This window comes from Salvelinus fontinalis, chromosome 16, assembly GCF_029448725.1.
Source record: "Salvelinus fontinalis isolate EN_2023a chromosome 16, ASM2944872v1, whole genome shotgun sequence".
Taxonomy (NCBI): domain Eukaryota; kingdom Metazoa; phylum Chordata; class Actinopteri; order Salmoniformes; family Salmonidae; genus Salvelinus; species Salvelinus fontinalis.
In genome coordinates this window covers 51,660,072-51,674,222 of record NC_074680.1, presented here as the reverse complement: position 1 = coordinate 51,674,222, position 14,151 = coordinate 51,660,072, and the positions used below count along the sequence as shown (strand labels likewise).

Sequence of the window (14,151 nt, the reverse complement as noted above, 5' to 3'; positions counted from 1 at the left end):
ACCATGACGCTGTAGCAGCCCTCTCCTCCTCTGCCTTTATGAGGAGCACCATGACGCTGTAGCAGCAGCCCTCTCCTCCTCTGCCTTTATGAGGAGCACCATGACGCTGTAGCAGCAGCCCTCTCCTCCTCTGCCTTTATGAGGAGCACCATGACGCTGTAGCAGCCCTCTCCTCCTCTGACTTTATGAGGAGCACCATGACGCTGTAGCAGCCCCCCTCTCCCCCTCTGCCTTTATGAGGAGCACCATGACGCTGTAGCAGCCCCCCTCTCCTCCTCTGCCTTTATGAGGAGCACCATGACGCTGTAGCAGCAGCCCTCTCCTCCTCTGCCTTTATGAGGAGCACCATGACGCTGTAGCAGCCCCCCTCTCCTCCTCTGCCTTTATGAGGAGCACCATGACGCTGTAGCAGCAAGCCTCTCCTCCTCTGCCTTTATGAGGAGCACCATGACGCTGTAGAAGCCCCCCTCTCCTCCTCTGCCTTTATGAGGAGCACCATGACGCTGTAGCAGTCCCCCTCTCCTCCTCTGCCTTTATGAGGAGCACCATGACGCTGTAGAAGCCCCCCTCTCCTCCTCTGCCTTTATGAGGAGCACCATGACGCTGTAGCAGCCCCCCTCTCCTCCTCTGCCTTTATGAGGAGCACCATGATGCTGTAGCAGCAACCCTCTTCTCCTCTGCCTTTATGAGGAGCACCATGACGCTGTAGAAGCCCCCCTCTCCTCCTCTGCCTTTATGAGGAGCACCATGACACTATAGCAGCCCCCCTCTCCTCCTCTGTCTTTATGTTGAGCACCATGACGCTGTAGCAGCCCTCTCCTCCTCTGCCTTTATGAGGAGCACCATGACGCTGTAGCAGCCCTCTCCTCCTCTGCCTTTATGAGGAGCACCATGACGCTGTAGCAGCCCCCCTCTCCTCCTCTGCCTTTATGAGGAGCACCATGACGCTGTAGCAGCCCTCTCCTCCTCTGCCTTTATGAGGAGCACCATGACGCTGTAGAAGCCCCCCTCTCCTCCTCTGCCTTTATGAGGAGCACCATGACGCTGTAGCAGCCCCCCTCTCCTCCTCTGCCTTTATGAGGAGCACCATGATGCTGTAGCAGCCCCCCTCTCCTCCTCTGCCTTTATGAGGAGCACCATGACGCTGTAGCAGCCCTCTCCTCCTCTGCCTTTATGAGGAGCACCATGACGCTGTAGCAGCAGCCCTCTCCTCCTCTGCCTTTATGAGGAGCACCATGACGCTGTAGCAGCCCCCCTCTCCTCCTCTGCCTTTATGAGGAGCACCATGACGCTGTAGCAGCCCTCTCCTCCTCTGCCTTTATGAGGAGCACCATGACGCTGTAGCAGCAGCCCTCTCCTCCTCTGCCTTTATGAGGAGCACCATGACGCTGTAGCAGCCCCCCTCTCCTCCTCTGCCTTTATGAGGAGCACCATGACGCTGTAGCAGCCCTCTCCTCCTCTGCCTTTATGAGGAGCACCATGACGCTGTAGCAGCCCTCTCCTCCTCTGCCTTTATGAGGAGCACCATGACGCTGTAGAAGCCCCCCTCTCCTCCTCTGCCTTTATGAGGAGCACCATGACGCTGTAGCAGCAGCCCTCTCCTCCTCTGCCTTTATGAGGAGCACCATGACGCTGTAGCAGCCCCCCTCTCCTCCTCTGCCTTTATGAGGAGCACCATGACGCTGTAGCAGCCCTCCTCTCCTCCTCTGTCTTTATGAGGAGCACCATGACGCTGTAGCAGCAGCCCTCTCCTCCTCTGCCTTTATGAGGAGCACCATGACGCTGTAGCAGCCCCCCTCTCCTCCTCTGCCTTTATGAGGAGCACCATGATGCTGTAGCAGCCCCCCTCTCCTCCTCTGCCTTTATGAGGAGCACCATGACGCTGTAGCAGCCCTCTCCTCCTCTGCCTTTATGAGGAGCACCATGACGCTGTAGCAGCCCTCCCTCCTCCTCTGCCTTTATGAGGAGCACCATGACGCTGTAGCAGCAGCCCTCTCCTCCTCTGCCTTTATGAGGAGCACCATGGCGCTGTAGCAGCCCCCCTCTCCTCCTCTGCCTTTATGAGGAGCACCATGACGCTGTAGCAGCAGCCCTCTCCTCCTCTGCCTTTATGAGGAGCACCATGACGCTGTAGCAGCCCCCCTCTCCTCCTCTGCCTTTATGAGGAGCACCATGACGCTGTAGCAGCCCCCCTCTCCTCCTCTGCCTTTATGAGGAGCACCGTGACGCTGTAGCAGCCCCCCTCTCCTCCTCTGCCTTTATGAGGAGCACCGTGACGCTGTAGCAGCCCCCCTCTCCTCCTCTGCCTTTATGAGGAGCACCGTGACGCTGTAGCAGCAGCCCTCTCCTCCTCTGCCTTTATGAGGAGCACCATGACGCTGTAGCAGCAGCCCTCTCCTCCTCTGCCTTTATGAGGAGCACCATGACGCTGTAGCAGCCCCCCTCTCCTCCTCTGCCTTTATGAGGAGCACCATGACGCTGTAGCAGCAGCCCTCTCCTCCTCTGCCTTTATGAGGAGCACCATGACGCTGTAGCAGCCCCCCTCTCCTCCTCTGCCTTTATGAGGAGCACCATGACGCTGTAGAAGCCCCCCTCTCCTCCTCTGCCTTTATGAGGAGCACCATGACGCTGTAGCAGCCCTCCTCTCCTCCTCTGCCTTTATGAGGAGCACCATGACGCTGTAGCAGCCCCCCTCTCCTCCTCTGCCTTTATGAGGAGCACCATGACGCTGTAGAAGCCCCCCTCTCCTCCTCTGCCTTTATGAGGAGCATCATGACGCTGTAGCAGCCCCCCTCTCCTCCTCTGCCTTTATGAGGAGCACCATGACTCTGTAGCAGCAGCCCTCTCCTCCTCTGCCTTTATGAGGAGCACCATGACGCTGTAGCAGCCCCCCTCTCCTCCTCTGCCTTTATGAGGAGCACCATGACGCTGTAGCAGCCCTCTCCTCCTCTGCCTTTATGAGGAGCACCATGACGCTGTAGCAGCCCCCCTCTCCTCCTCTGCCTTTATGAGGAGCACCATGACGCTGTAGCAGCCCCCCTCTCCTCCTCTGCCTTTATGAGGAGCACCATGACGCTGTAGCAGCCCCCCTCTCCTCCTCTGCCTTTATGAGGAGCACCATGACGCTGTAGCAGCCCCCCTCTCCTCCTCTGCCTTTATGAGGAGCACCATGATGCTGTAGCAGCCCCCCTCTCCTCCTCTGCCTTTATGAGGAGCACCATGACGCTGTAGCAGCCCCCCTCTCCTCCTCTGCCTTTATGAGGAGCACCATGACGCTGTAGCAGCAGCCCTCTCCTCCTCTGCCTTTATGAGGAGCACCATGACGCTGTAGCAGCCCCCCTCTCCTCCTCTGCCTTTATGAGGACCACCATGACGCTGTAGCAGCCCCCCTCTCCTCCTCTGCCTTTATGAGGAGCACCATGACTCTGTAGCAGCAGCCCTCTCCTCCTCTGCCTTTATGAGGAGCACCATGACTCTGTAGCAGCAGCCCTCTCCTCCTCTGCCTTTATGAGGAGCACCATGACGCTGTAGCAGCCCCCCTCTCCTCCTCTGCCTTTATGAGGAGCACCATGACGCTGTAGCAGCCCTCTCCTCCTCTGCCTTTATGAGGAGCACCATGACGCTGTAGAAGCCCCCCTCTCCTCCTCTGTCTTTATGAGGAGCACCATGACGCTGTAGCAGCCCTCCTCTCCTCCTCTGTCTTTATGAGGAGCACCATGAGGCTGTAGAAGCCCCCCTCTCCTCCTCTGCCTTTATGAGGAGCACCATGACGCTGTAGCAGCCCCCCTCTCCTCCTCTGCCTTTATGAGGAGCACCATGACGCTGTAGCAGCCCCCCTCTCCTCCTCTGCCTTTATGAGGAGCACCATGACGCTGTAGCAGCAGCCCTCTCCTCCTCTGCCTTTATGAGGAGCACCATGACTGTGTAGCAGCAGCCCTCTCCTCCTCTGCCTTTATGAGGAGCACCATGACGCTGTAGCAGCCCCACTCTCCTCCTCTGCCTTTATGAGGAGCACCATGATGCTGTAGCAGCCCCACTCTCCTCCTCTGCCTTTATGAGGAGCACCATGACGCTGTAGCAGCCCCCCTCTCCTCCTCTGCCTTTATGAGGAGCACCATGACGCTGTAGCAGCCCCCCTCTCCTCCTCTGCCTTTATGAGGAGCACCATGACTCTGTAGCAGCAGCCCTCTCCTCCTCTGCCTTTATGAGGAGCACCATGACGCTGTAGCAGCCCCCCTCTCCTCCTCTGCCTTTATGAGGAGCACCATGACGCTGTAGCAGCAGCCCTCTCCTCCTCTGCCTTTATGAGGAGCACCATGACGCTGTAGCAGCCCTCTCCTCCTCTGCCTTTATGAGGAGCAACATGAAACGGCTCCTACTTCTTATTCATGTTTATTCAAGCCCATGACCTAAAATGTTTCTTCTTATTGCATGGAACAACTACCTCTTTATTCAACTCTTTACTCTTTAGAAAACATGGCTATAATTCATTAAAATAATGACTTTGAAGTGAGTAGTGACCTGCATGTAGTTGAACTATAAATGAAACTAGATTTCGCAGTAGCTTGGTGGTAGTTGAACTATAAATGAAACTAGATTTCGCAGTAGCTTGGTGGTAGTTGAACTAAATGTAAATCTAGGCAGTGTTTCCACTAGTTAATAACTGTGTTTTGCCATGGAGTGGTGGAGCTAACTACTGGAACTACAAACCACTTTTTGTCTCCAAAAATATTATAAAATATGGGTGAAGTAGGCAGTCATTTCCTTTATTTTCTGTCATCAGACCTGCCTAATTCAGTAGGCAGTCATTTCCTTTATTTTCTGTCATCAGACCTGCCTAATTCAGTAGGCAGTCATTTCCTTTATTTTCTGTCATCAGACCTGCCTAATTCAGTAGGCAGTCATTTCCTTTATTTTCTGTCATCAGACCTGCCTAATTCAGTAGGCAGTCATTTCCTTTATTTTCTGTCATCAGACCGGCCTAATTCAGTAGGCAGTCATTTCCTTTATAAAGTAGTGGAGGTAGGTGGAGCCTAATTCAGTAGGCAGTCATTTCCTTTATAAAGTAGTGGAGGTAGGTGGAGCCTAATTCAGAAGGCAGTCATTTCCTTTATAAAGTAGTGGAGGTAGGTGGAGCCTAATTCAGTAGGCAGTCATTTCCTTTATAAAGTAGTGGAGGTAGGTGGAGCCTAATTCAGTAGGCAGTCATTTCCTTTATAAAGTAGTGGAGGTAGGTGGAGCCTAATTCAGAAGGCAGTCATTTCCTTTATAAAGTAGTGGAGGTAGGTGGAGCCTAATTCAGTAGGCAGTCATTTCCTTTATAAAGTAGTGGAGGTAGGTGGAGCCTAATTCAGTAGGCAGTCATTTCCTTTATAAAGTAGTGGAGGTAGGTGGAGCCTAATTCAGTAGGCAGTCATTTCCTTTATAAAGTAGTGGAGGTAGGTGGAGCCTAATTCAGTAGGCAGTCATTTCCTTTATAAAGTAGTGGAGGTAGGTGGAGCCTAATTCAGTAGGCAGTCATTTCCTTTATAAAGTAGTGGAGGTAGGTGGAGCCTAATTCAGTAGGCAGTCATTTCCTTTATAAAGTAGTGGAGGTAGGTGGAGCCTAATTCAGTAGGCAGTCATTTCCTTTATAAAGTAGTGGAGGTAGGTGGAGCCTAATTCAGTAGGCAGTCATTTCCTTTATAAAGTAGTGGAGGTAGGTGGAGCCTAATTCAGTAGGCAGTCATTTCCTTTATAAAGTAGTGGAGGTAGGTGGAGCCTAATTCTCACTTGAAACATGCGTGTTGTGTTTAATAGGCTACATTATTAATACAATTATAATTATACATTCTGTTAAAATATAAGCCCAAATGTTATCTCTTCTTGCAATTTTTTGATCTGATAATTTTTCACAAAGTAGTTTGGCCATGACCCTGGCCGTGACCCCACTCCCTGTAGATGTCTCAGGGGGAGTAGGGATATGGTGACCCTGGCCGTGACCCCACTCCCTGTGGATGTCTCAGGGGGAGTAGGGATACGGTGACCCTGGCCGTGACCCCACTCCCTGTAGATGTCTCAGGGGGCGTAGGGATACGGTGACCCTGACCCCACTCCCTGTAGATGTCTCAGGGGGAGTAGGGATACGGTGACCCTGGCCGTGACCCCACTCCCTGTGGATGTCTCAGGGGGAGTAGGGATACGGTGACCCTGGCCGTGACCCCACTCCCTGTAGATGTCTCAGGGGGAGTAGGGATACGTTGACCCTGGCCGTGACCCCACTCCCTGTAGATGTCTCAGGGGGAGTAGGGATACGGTGACCCTGGCCGTGACCCCACTCCCTGTAGATGTCTCAGGGAGAGTAGGGATACGGTGACCCTGGCCGTGACCCCACTCCCTGTGGATGTCTCAGGGGGAGTTGGGATATGGTGACCCTGGCCGTGACCCCACTCCCTGTAGATGTCTCAGGGGGAGTAGGGATATGGTGACCCTGGCCGTGACCCCACTCCCTGTAGATGTCTCAGGGGGAGTTGGGATACGGTGACCCTGGCCGTGACCCCACTCCCTGTAGATGTCTCAGGGGGAGTTGGGATACGGTGACCCTGGCCGTGACCCCACTCCCTGCGGGTGTCTCAGGGGGAGTTGGGATATGGTGACCCTGGCCGTGACCCCACTCCCTGCGGGTGTCTCAGGGGGAGTAGGGATATGGTGACCCTGGCCGTGACCCCACTCCCTGCGGGTGTCTCAGGGGGAGTAGGGATATGCAGGAAACACATTTTCATTACACACTGTGTGTAACAAGACAATATTAAAGTATATGTGTAACGGATGTGAAATGGCTAGCTAGTTAGCGGGTACGCGCTACTAGCGTTTCAATCAGTTACGTCACTTGCTCTGAAACCTAGAAGTAGTGGTTCCCCTTGCTCTGAAAGGGCCGCGGCTTTCGTGGAGCGATGGGTAACGACGCTTCGTGGGTGACTGTTGTTGATGTGTGCAGAGGGTCCCTGGTTCGCGCCCGAGGTCGGGGCGAGGGGACGTTGTAAAGTTATACTGTTACATATGTATAGTAACTTCTCCCAGTGTGAAGTAACTGTATTCAGAGGAGCTTTACCAACACTGGTAGTGACGAACATGATTGAACAACTTCTACTGAGGTTTCTCATTAAACACCTTCCATACTGTAATCTGGTGGGCAACTGCTCATTACTCAATGGAAGGGTGACTTAAATCACTTCCCTGACTCCTTTCTACCCCTCGCCTCCTCTTTCTCTCCTCCTCTCTCCTCCTCTCTCCCCCCCTCCTCTCTACCCCTCTCCTTCTCATCTCCTCCTCTCTCCTCATCTCTCCCCTTCCTCCTCTCCTCCTCTCTCCCCTTCCTCCTCTCTCCCTTCCCTCCTCCTCTCTCGCCTCCTCTTTCTCTCCTCCTCTCTCCTCCTCTCCCCCTCCTCCTCTCTACCCCTCTCCTTCTCATCTCCTCTCTCCTCCTCCTCTCTCTTCCTCCTCTCTCCTCCTCTCTCCCCTTCCTCCTCTCTCCTCTCTCCCTTCCCTCCTCCTCTCTCCCCCTCCTCTCTCCCCCTCCTCTCTCCTCCTCCTCTCTCTTCCTCCTCTCTCCTCCTCTCTCCCCTTCCTCCTCTCTCCTCTCTCCCTTCCCTCCTCCTCTATCCCCCTCCTCTCTCCTCCGCTCTCCTCCTCTCTACCTCCTCCTCTCGCCTCCTCTTTCTCTCCTCCTCTCTCCCCTTCTCTCTCCCCCTTCTCTCTCCCCTTCTTTCTCTCCTCCTCTTTCCCCCTCCTCCCTCCTCTTCTCCTCTCTCCCCTCCTCTCTCTTCTCCTCTGTCCTTCTCCTCCTCTTTTCTCCTCTCTCCTCTCTAATCGTCCTCTCTCCCTCTCCTCTCTCCCCCGGCTCTCTCCCCTCTCCCCCTCCTCTCTTCCCCTCCTCACCCCCCCCCATCTCCTCTCCTCCCTACCTCCACCCAGGCCAGCACAGACGCAGGTACGGCTGGTGCCCTCGCCCCCCACCACGTGCGTGCCCACTCGTCTCCGGCCTCTCTACAGCTAGGGGCAGTGTCACCCCTGTTGGGCATGGTCCCCGCGGGCGCCCCTCCATCGAACCTCCGACAGTCGTCCTATGAGATCCCAGATGACATGGCCCTGCCCCCGGGCTGGGAGGTGGCTCAGACCCCCTCTGGACAGAGATACTTCCTCAAGTAAGTTTAAAAACAATACTTTAATATCCCACTATGTAGGTTGCATCCTGTCGGGCTGTTATGTTATGTTACTCCACCCTCCACCTTAGAGGCTGCTGCCCTCTATACATAGACATGGAATCACTGGTCACTTTAATAATGTTACTCCACCCTGCACCTTAGAGGCTGCTGCCCTCTATACATAGACATGGAATCACACTTTAATAATGTTACTCAACCCTGCACCTTAGAGGCTGCTGCCCTCTATACATAGACATGGAATCACTGGTCACTTTAATAATGTTACTCCACCCTGCACCTTAGAGGCTGCTGCCCTCTATACATAGACATGGAATCACTGGTCACTTTAATAATGTTACTCCACCCTCCACCTTAGAGACTGCTGCCCTCTATACATAGACATGGAATCACTGGTCACTTTAATAATGTTACTCCACCCTGCACCTTAGAGGCTGCTGCCCTCTATACATAGACATGGAATCACACTTTAATAATGTTACTCCACCCTGCACCTTAGAGGCTGCTGCCCTCTATACATAGACATGGAATCACTGGTCACTTTAATAATGTTACTCCACCCTGCACCTTAGAGTCTGCTGCCCTCTATACATAGACATGGAATCACACTTTAATAATGTTACTCCACCCTCCACCTTAGAGGCTGCTGCCCTCTATACATAGACATGGAATCACTGGTCACTTTAATAATGTTACTCAACCCTCCACCTTAGAGGCTGCTGTGCTCTATACATAGACATGGAATCACACTTTAATAATGTTACTCCACCCTCCACCTTAGAGGCTGCTGCCCTCTATACATAGACATGGAATCACTAGTCACTTTAATAATGTTACTCCACCCTGCACCTTAGAGGCTGCTGCCCTCTATACATAGACATGGAATCACACTTTAATAATGTTACTCCACCCTGCACCTTAGAGTCTGCTGCCCTCTATACATAGACATGGAATCACACTTTAATAATGTTACTCCACCCTGCACCTTAGAGGCTGCTGCCCTCTATACATAGACATGGAATCACACTTTAATAATGTTACTCCACCCTCCACCTTAGAGACTGCTGCCCTCTATACATAGACATGGAATCACACTTTAATAATGTTACTCCACCCTCCACCTTAGAGGCTGCTGCCCTCTATACATAGACATGGAATCACTGGTCACTTTAATAATGTTACTCCACCCTCCACCTTAGAGGCTGCTGCCCTCTATACATAGACATGGAATCACACTTTAATAATGTTACTCCACCCTCCACCTTAGAGGCTGCTGCCCTCTATACATAGACATGGAATCACACTTTAATAATGTTACTCAACCCTCCACCTTAGAGGCTGCTACCCTCTATACATAGACATGGAATCACACTTTAATAATGTTACTCAACCCTCCACCTTAGAGGCTGCTACCCTCTATACATAGACATGGAATCACACTTTAATAATGTTACTCCACCCTGCACCTTAGAGGCTGCTGCCCTCTATACATAGACATGGAATCACTGGTCACTTTAATAATGTTACTCCACCCTGCACCTTAGAGGCTGCTGCCCTCTATACATAGACATGGAATCACTGGTCACTTTAATAATGTTACTCCACCCTGCACCTTAGAGGCTGCTGCCCTCTATACATAGACATGGAATCACTGGTCACTTTAATAATGTTACTCCACCCTCCACCTTAGAGGCTGCTGCCCCATATACATAGACATGGAATCACACTTTAATAATGTTACTCCACCCTCCACCTTAGAGGCTGCTGCCCTCTATACATAGACATGGAATCACTAGTCACTTTAATAATGTTACTCCACCCTGCACCTTAGAGGCTGCTGCCCTCTATACATAGACATGGAATCACACTTTAATAATGTTACTCCACCCTCCACCTTAGAGTCTGCTGCCCTCTATACATAGACATGGAATCACACTTTAATAATGTTACTCAACCCTCCACCTTAGAGGCTGCTGCCCTCTATACATAGACATGGAATCACACTTTAATAATGTTACTCCACCCTCCACCTTAGAGGCTGCTGCCCTCTATACATAGACATGGAATCACACTTTAATAATGTTACTCCACCCTGCACCTTAGAGTCTGCTGCCCTCTATACATAGACATGGAATCACTGGCCACTTTAATAATGTTACTCCACCCTGCACCTTAGAGGCTGCTGCCCTCTATACATAGACATGGAATCACACTTTAATAATGTTACTCCACCCTGCACCTTAGAGTCTGCTGCCCTCTATACATAGACATGGAATCACTGGCCACTTTAATAATGTTACTCCACCCTGCACCTTAGAGGCTGCTGCCCTCTATACATAGACATGGAATCACTGGTCACTTTAATAATGTTACTCCACCCTCCACCTTAGAGGCTGCTGCCCTCTATACATAGACATGGAATCACACTTTAATACTGTTACTCCACCCTGCACCTTAGAGGCTGCTGCCCTCTATACATAGACATGGAATCACTGGCCACTTTAATAATGTTACTCCACCCTGCACCTTAGAGGCTGCTGCCCTCTATACATAGACATGGAATCACTGGTCACTTTAATAATGTTACTCCACCCTGTACCTTAGAGACTGCTGCCCTCTATACATAGACATGGAATCACTGGTCACTTTAATAATGTTACTCCACCCTCCACCTTAGAGGCTGCTGCCCTCTATACATAGACATGGAATCACACTTTAATAATGTTACTCCACCCTGCACCTTAGAGTCTGCTGCCCTCTATACATAGACATGGAATCACTGGCCACTTTAATAATGTTACTCCACCCTGCACCTTAGAGGCTGCTGCCCTCTATACATAGACATGGAATCACACTTTAATAATGTTACTCCACCCTGCACCTTAGAGTCTGCTGCCCTCTATACATAGACATGGAATCACTGGCCACTTTAATAATGTTACTCCACCCTGCACCTTAGAGGCTGCTGCCCTCTATACATAGACATGGAATCACACTTTAATAATGTTACTCCACCCTGCACCTTAGAGGCTGCTGCCCTCTATACATAGACATGGAATCACTGGCCACTTTAATAATGTTACTCCACCCTGCACCTTAGAGGCTGCTGCCCTCTATACATAGACATGGAATCACACTTTAATAATGTTACTCCACCCTGCACCTTAGAGTCTGCTGCCCTCTATACATAGACATGGAATCACTGGCCACTTTAATAATGTTACTCCACCCTGCACCTTAGAGGCTGCTGCCCTCTATACATAGACATGGAATCACACTTTAATAATGTTACTCCACCCTGCACCTTAGAGGCTGCTGCCCTCTATACATAGACATGGAATCACTGGCCACTTTAATAATGTTACTCCACCCTGCACCTTAGAGGCTGCTGCCCTCTATACATAGACATGGAATCACACTTTAATAATGTTACTCCACCCTGCACCTTAGAGGCTGCTGCCCTCTATACATAGACATGGAATCACTGGTCACTTTAATAATGTTACTCCACCCTCCACCTTAGAGGCTGCTGCCCTCTATACATAGACATGGAATCACACTTTAATAATGTTACTCCACCCTGGACCTTAGAGGCTGCTGCCCTCTATACATAGACATGGAATCACACTTTAATAATGTTACTCCACCCTGCACCTTAGAGTCTGCTGCCCTCTATACATAGACATGGAATCACTGGTCACTTTAATAATGTTACTCCACCCTCCACCTTAGAGGCTGCTGCCCACTATACATAGACATGGAATCACTGGTCACTTTAATAATGTTACTCCACCCTCCACCTTAGAGGCTGCTGCCCACTATACATAGACATGGAATCACTGGCCACTTTAATAATGTTACTCCACCCTGCACCTTAGAGGCTGCTGCCCTCTATACATAGACATGGAATCACTGGTCACTTTAATAATGTTACTCCACCCTCCACCTTAGAGGCTGCTGCCCTCTATACATAGACATGGAATCACACTTTAATAATGTTACTCCACCCTGCACCTTAGAGGCTGCTGCCCTCTATACATAGACATGGAATCACTGGTCACTTTAATAATGTTACTCCACCCTGCACCTTAGAGTCTGCTGCCCTCTATACATAGACATGGAATCACTGGCCACTTTAATAATGTTACTCCACCCTGCACCTTAGAGGCTGCTGCCCTCTATACATAGACATGGAATCACACTTTAATAATGTTACTCCACCCTGCACCTTAGAGTCTGCTGCCCTCTATACATAGACATGGAATCACACTTTAATAATGTTACTCCACCCTCCACCTTAGAGACTGCTGCCCTCTATACATAGACATGGAATCACACTTTAATAATGTTACTCCACCCTGCACCTTAGAGGCTGCTGCCCTCTATACATAGACATGGAATCACTGGTCACTTTAATAATGTTACTCCACCCTCCACCTTAGAGGCTGCTGCCCTCTATACATAGACATGGAATCACACTTTAATAATGTTACTCCACCCTGCACCTTAGAGGCTGCTGCCCTCTATACATAGACATGGAATCACACTTTAATAATGTTACTCCACCCTCCACCTTAGAGGCTGCTGCCCTCTATACATAGACATGGAATCACACTTTAATAATGTTACTCCACCCTGCACCTTAGAGGCTGCTGCCCTCTATACATAGACATGGAATCACACTTTAATAATGTTACTCCACCCTCCACCTTAGAGGCTGCTGCCCTCTATACATAGACATGGAATCACACTTTAATAATGTTACTCCACCCTGCACCTTAGAGGCTGCTGCCCTCTATACATAGACATGGAATCACTGGTCACTTTAATAATGTTACTCCACCCTGGACCTTAGAGGCTGCTGCCCTCTATACATAGACATGGAATCACACTTTAATAATGTTACTCCACCCTGCACCTTAGAGTCTGCTGCCCTCTATACATAGACATGGAATCACTGGTCACTTTAATAATGTTACTCCACCCTCCACCTTAGAGGCTGCTGCCCTCTATACATAGACATGGAATCACACTTTAATAATGTTACTCCACCCTCCACCTTAGAGGCTGCTGCCCTCTATACATAGACATGGAATCACACTTTAATAATGTTACTCCACCCTCCACCTTAGAGGCTGCTGCCCTCTATACATAGACATGGAATCACACTTTAATAATGTTACTCCACCCTCCACCTTAGAGGCTGCTGCCCTCTATACATAGACATGGAATCACACTTTAATAATGTTACTCCACCCTGCACCTTAGAGGCTGCTGCCCTCTATACATAGACATGGAATCACTGGTCTCTTTAATAATGTTTACATAGTGCTTTACTCATCTCATATGTATATACTGTATTCTGTTCTACTGTATTTAGTCAATGCCACTCCAACATTGCTCATCCTAATACTTAAATATTCCATTCATTTAACTTTATTTGTGTTGTAGTGAATTGTTAGATATTACTGCACTGTTGGAGCTAGGAACACAAGCATTTAGTTAGATACTACTGCACTGTTGGAGCTAGGAACACAAGCATTTAGTTAGATACTACTGCACTGTTGGAGCTAGGAACACAAGCATTTAGTTAGATACTACTGTACTGTTGGAGCTAGGAACACAAGCATTTAGTTAGATACTACTGCACTGTTGGAGCTAGGAACACAAGCATTTAGTTAGATACTACTGCACTGTTGGAGCTAGGAACACAAGCATTTAGTTAGATACTACTGCACTGTTGGAGCTAGGAACACATGCATTTAGTTAGATACTACTGTACTGTTGGAGCTAGAAACACAAGCATTTAGTTAGATATTACTGCACTGTTGGAGCTAGGAACACAAGCATTTAGTTAGATACTACTGTTGGAGCTAGGAACACAAGCATTTAGTTAGATACTACTGCACTGTTGGAGCTAGGAACACAAGCATTTAGTTAGATATTACTG

The 14,151-nt window shown here is 50.0% G+C and overlaps 1 protein-coding gene across 1 annotated transcript in view; it reads left to right on the top strand.

The window, feature by feature from the left end:
- Positions 1-14,151, top strand: part of LOC129813326 (transcriptional coactivator YAP1-like) — a 142,701-nt gene that overhangs the window by 9,882 nt on the left and 118,668 nt on the right. The window contains exon 2 of the mRNA XM_055865686.1: positions 7,954-8,183. Coding sequence (XP_055721661.1) covers positions 7,954-8,183 — 230 coding nt within the window. The remainder of the gene's footprint in view (positions 1-7,953; positions 8,184-14,151) is intronic.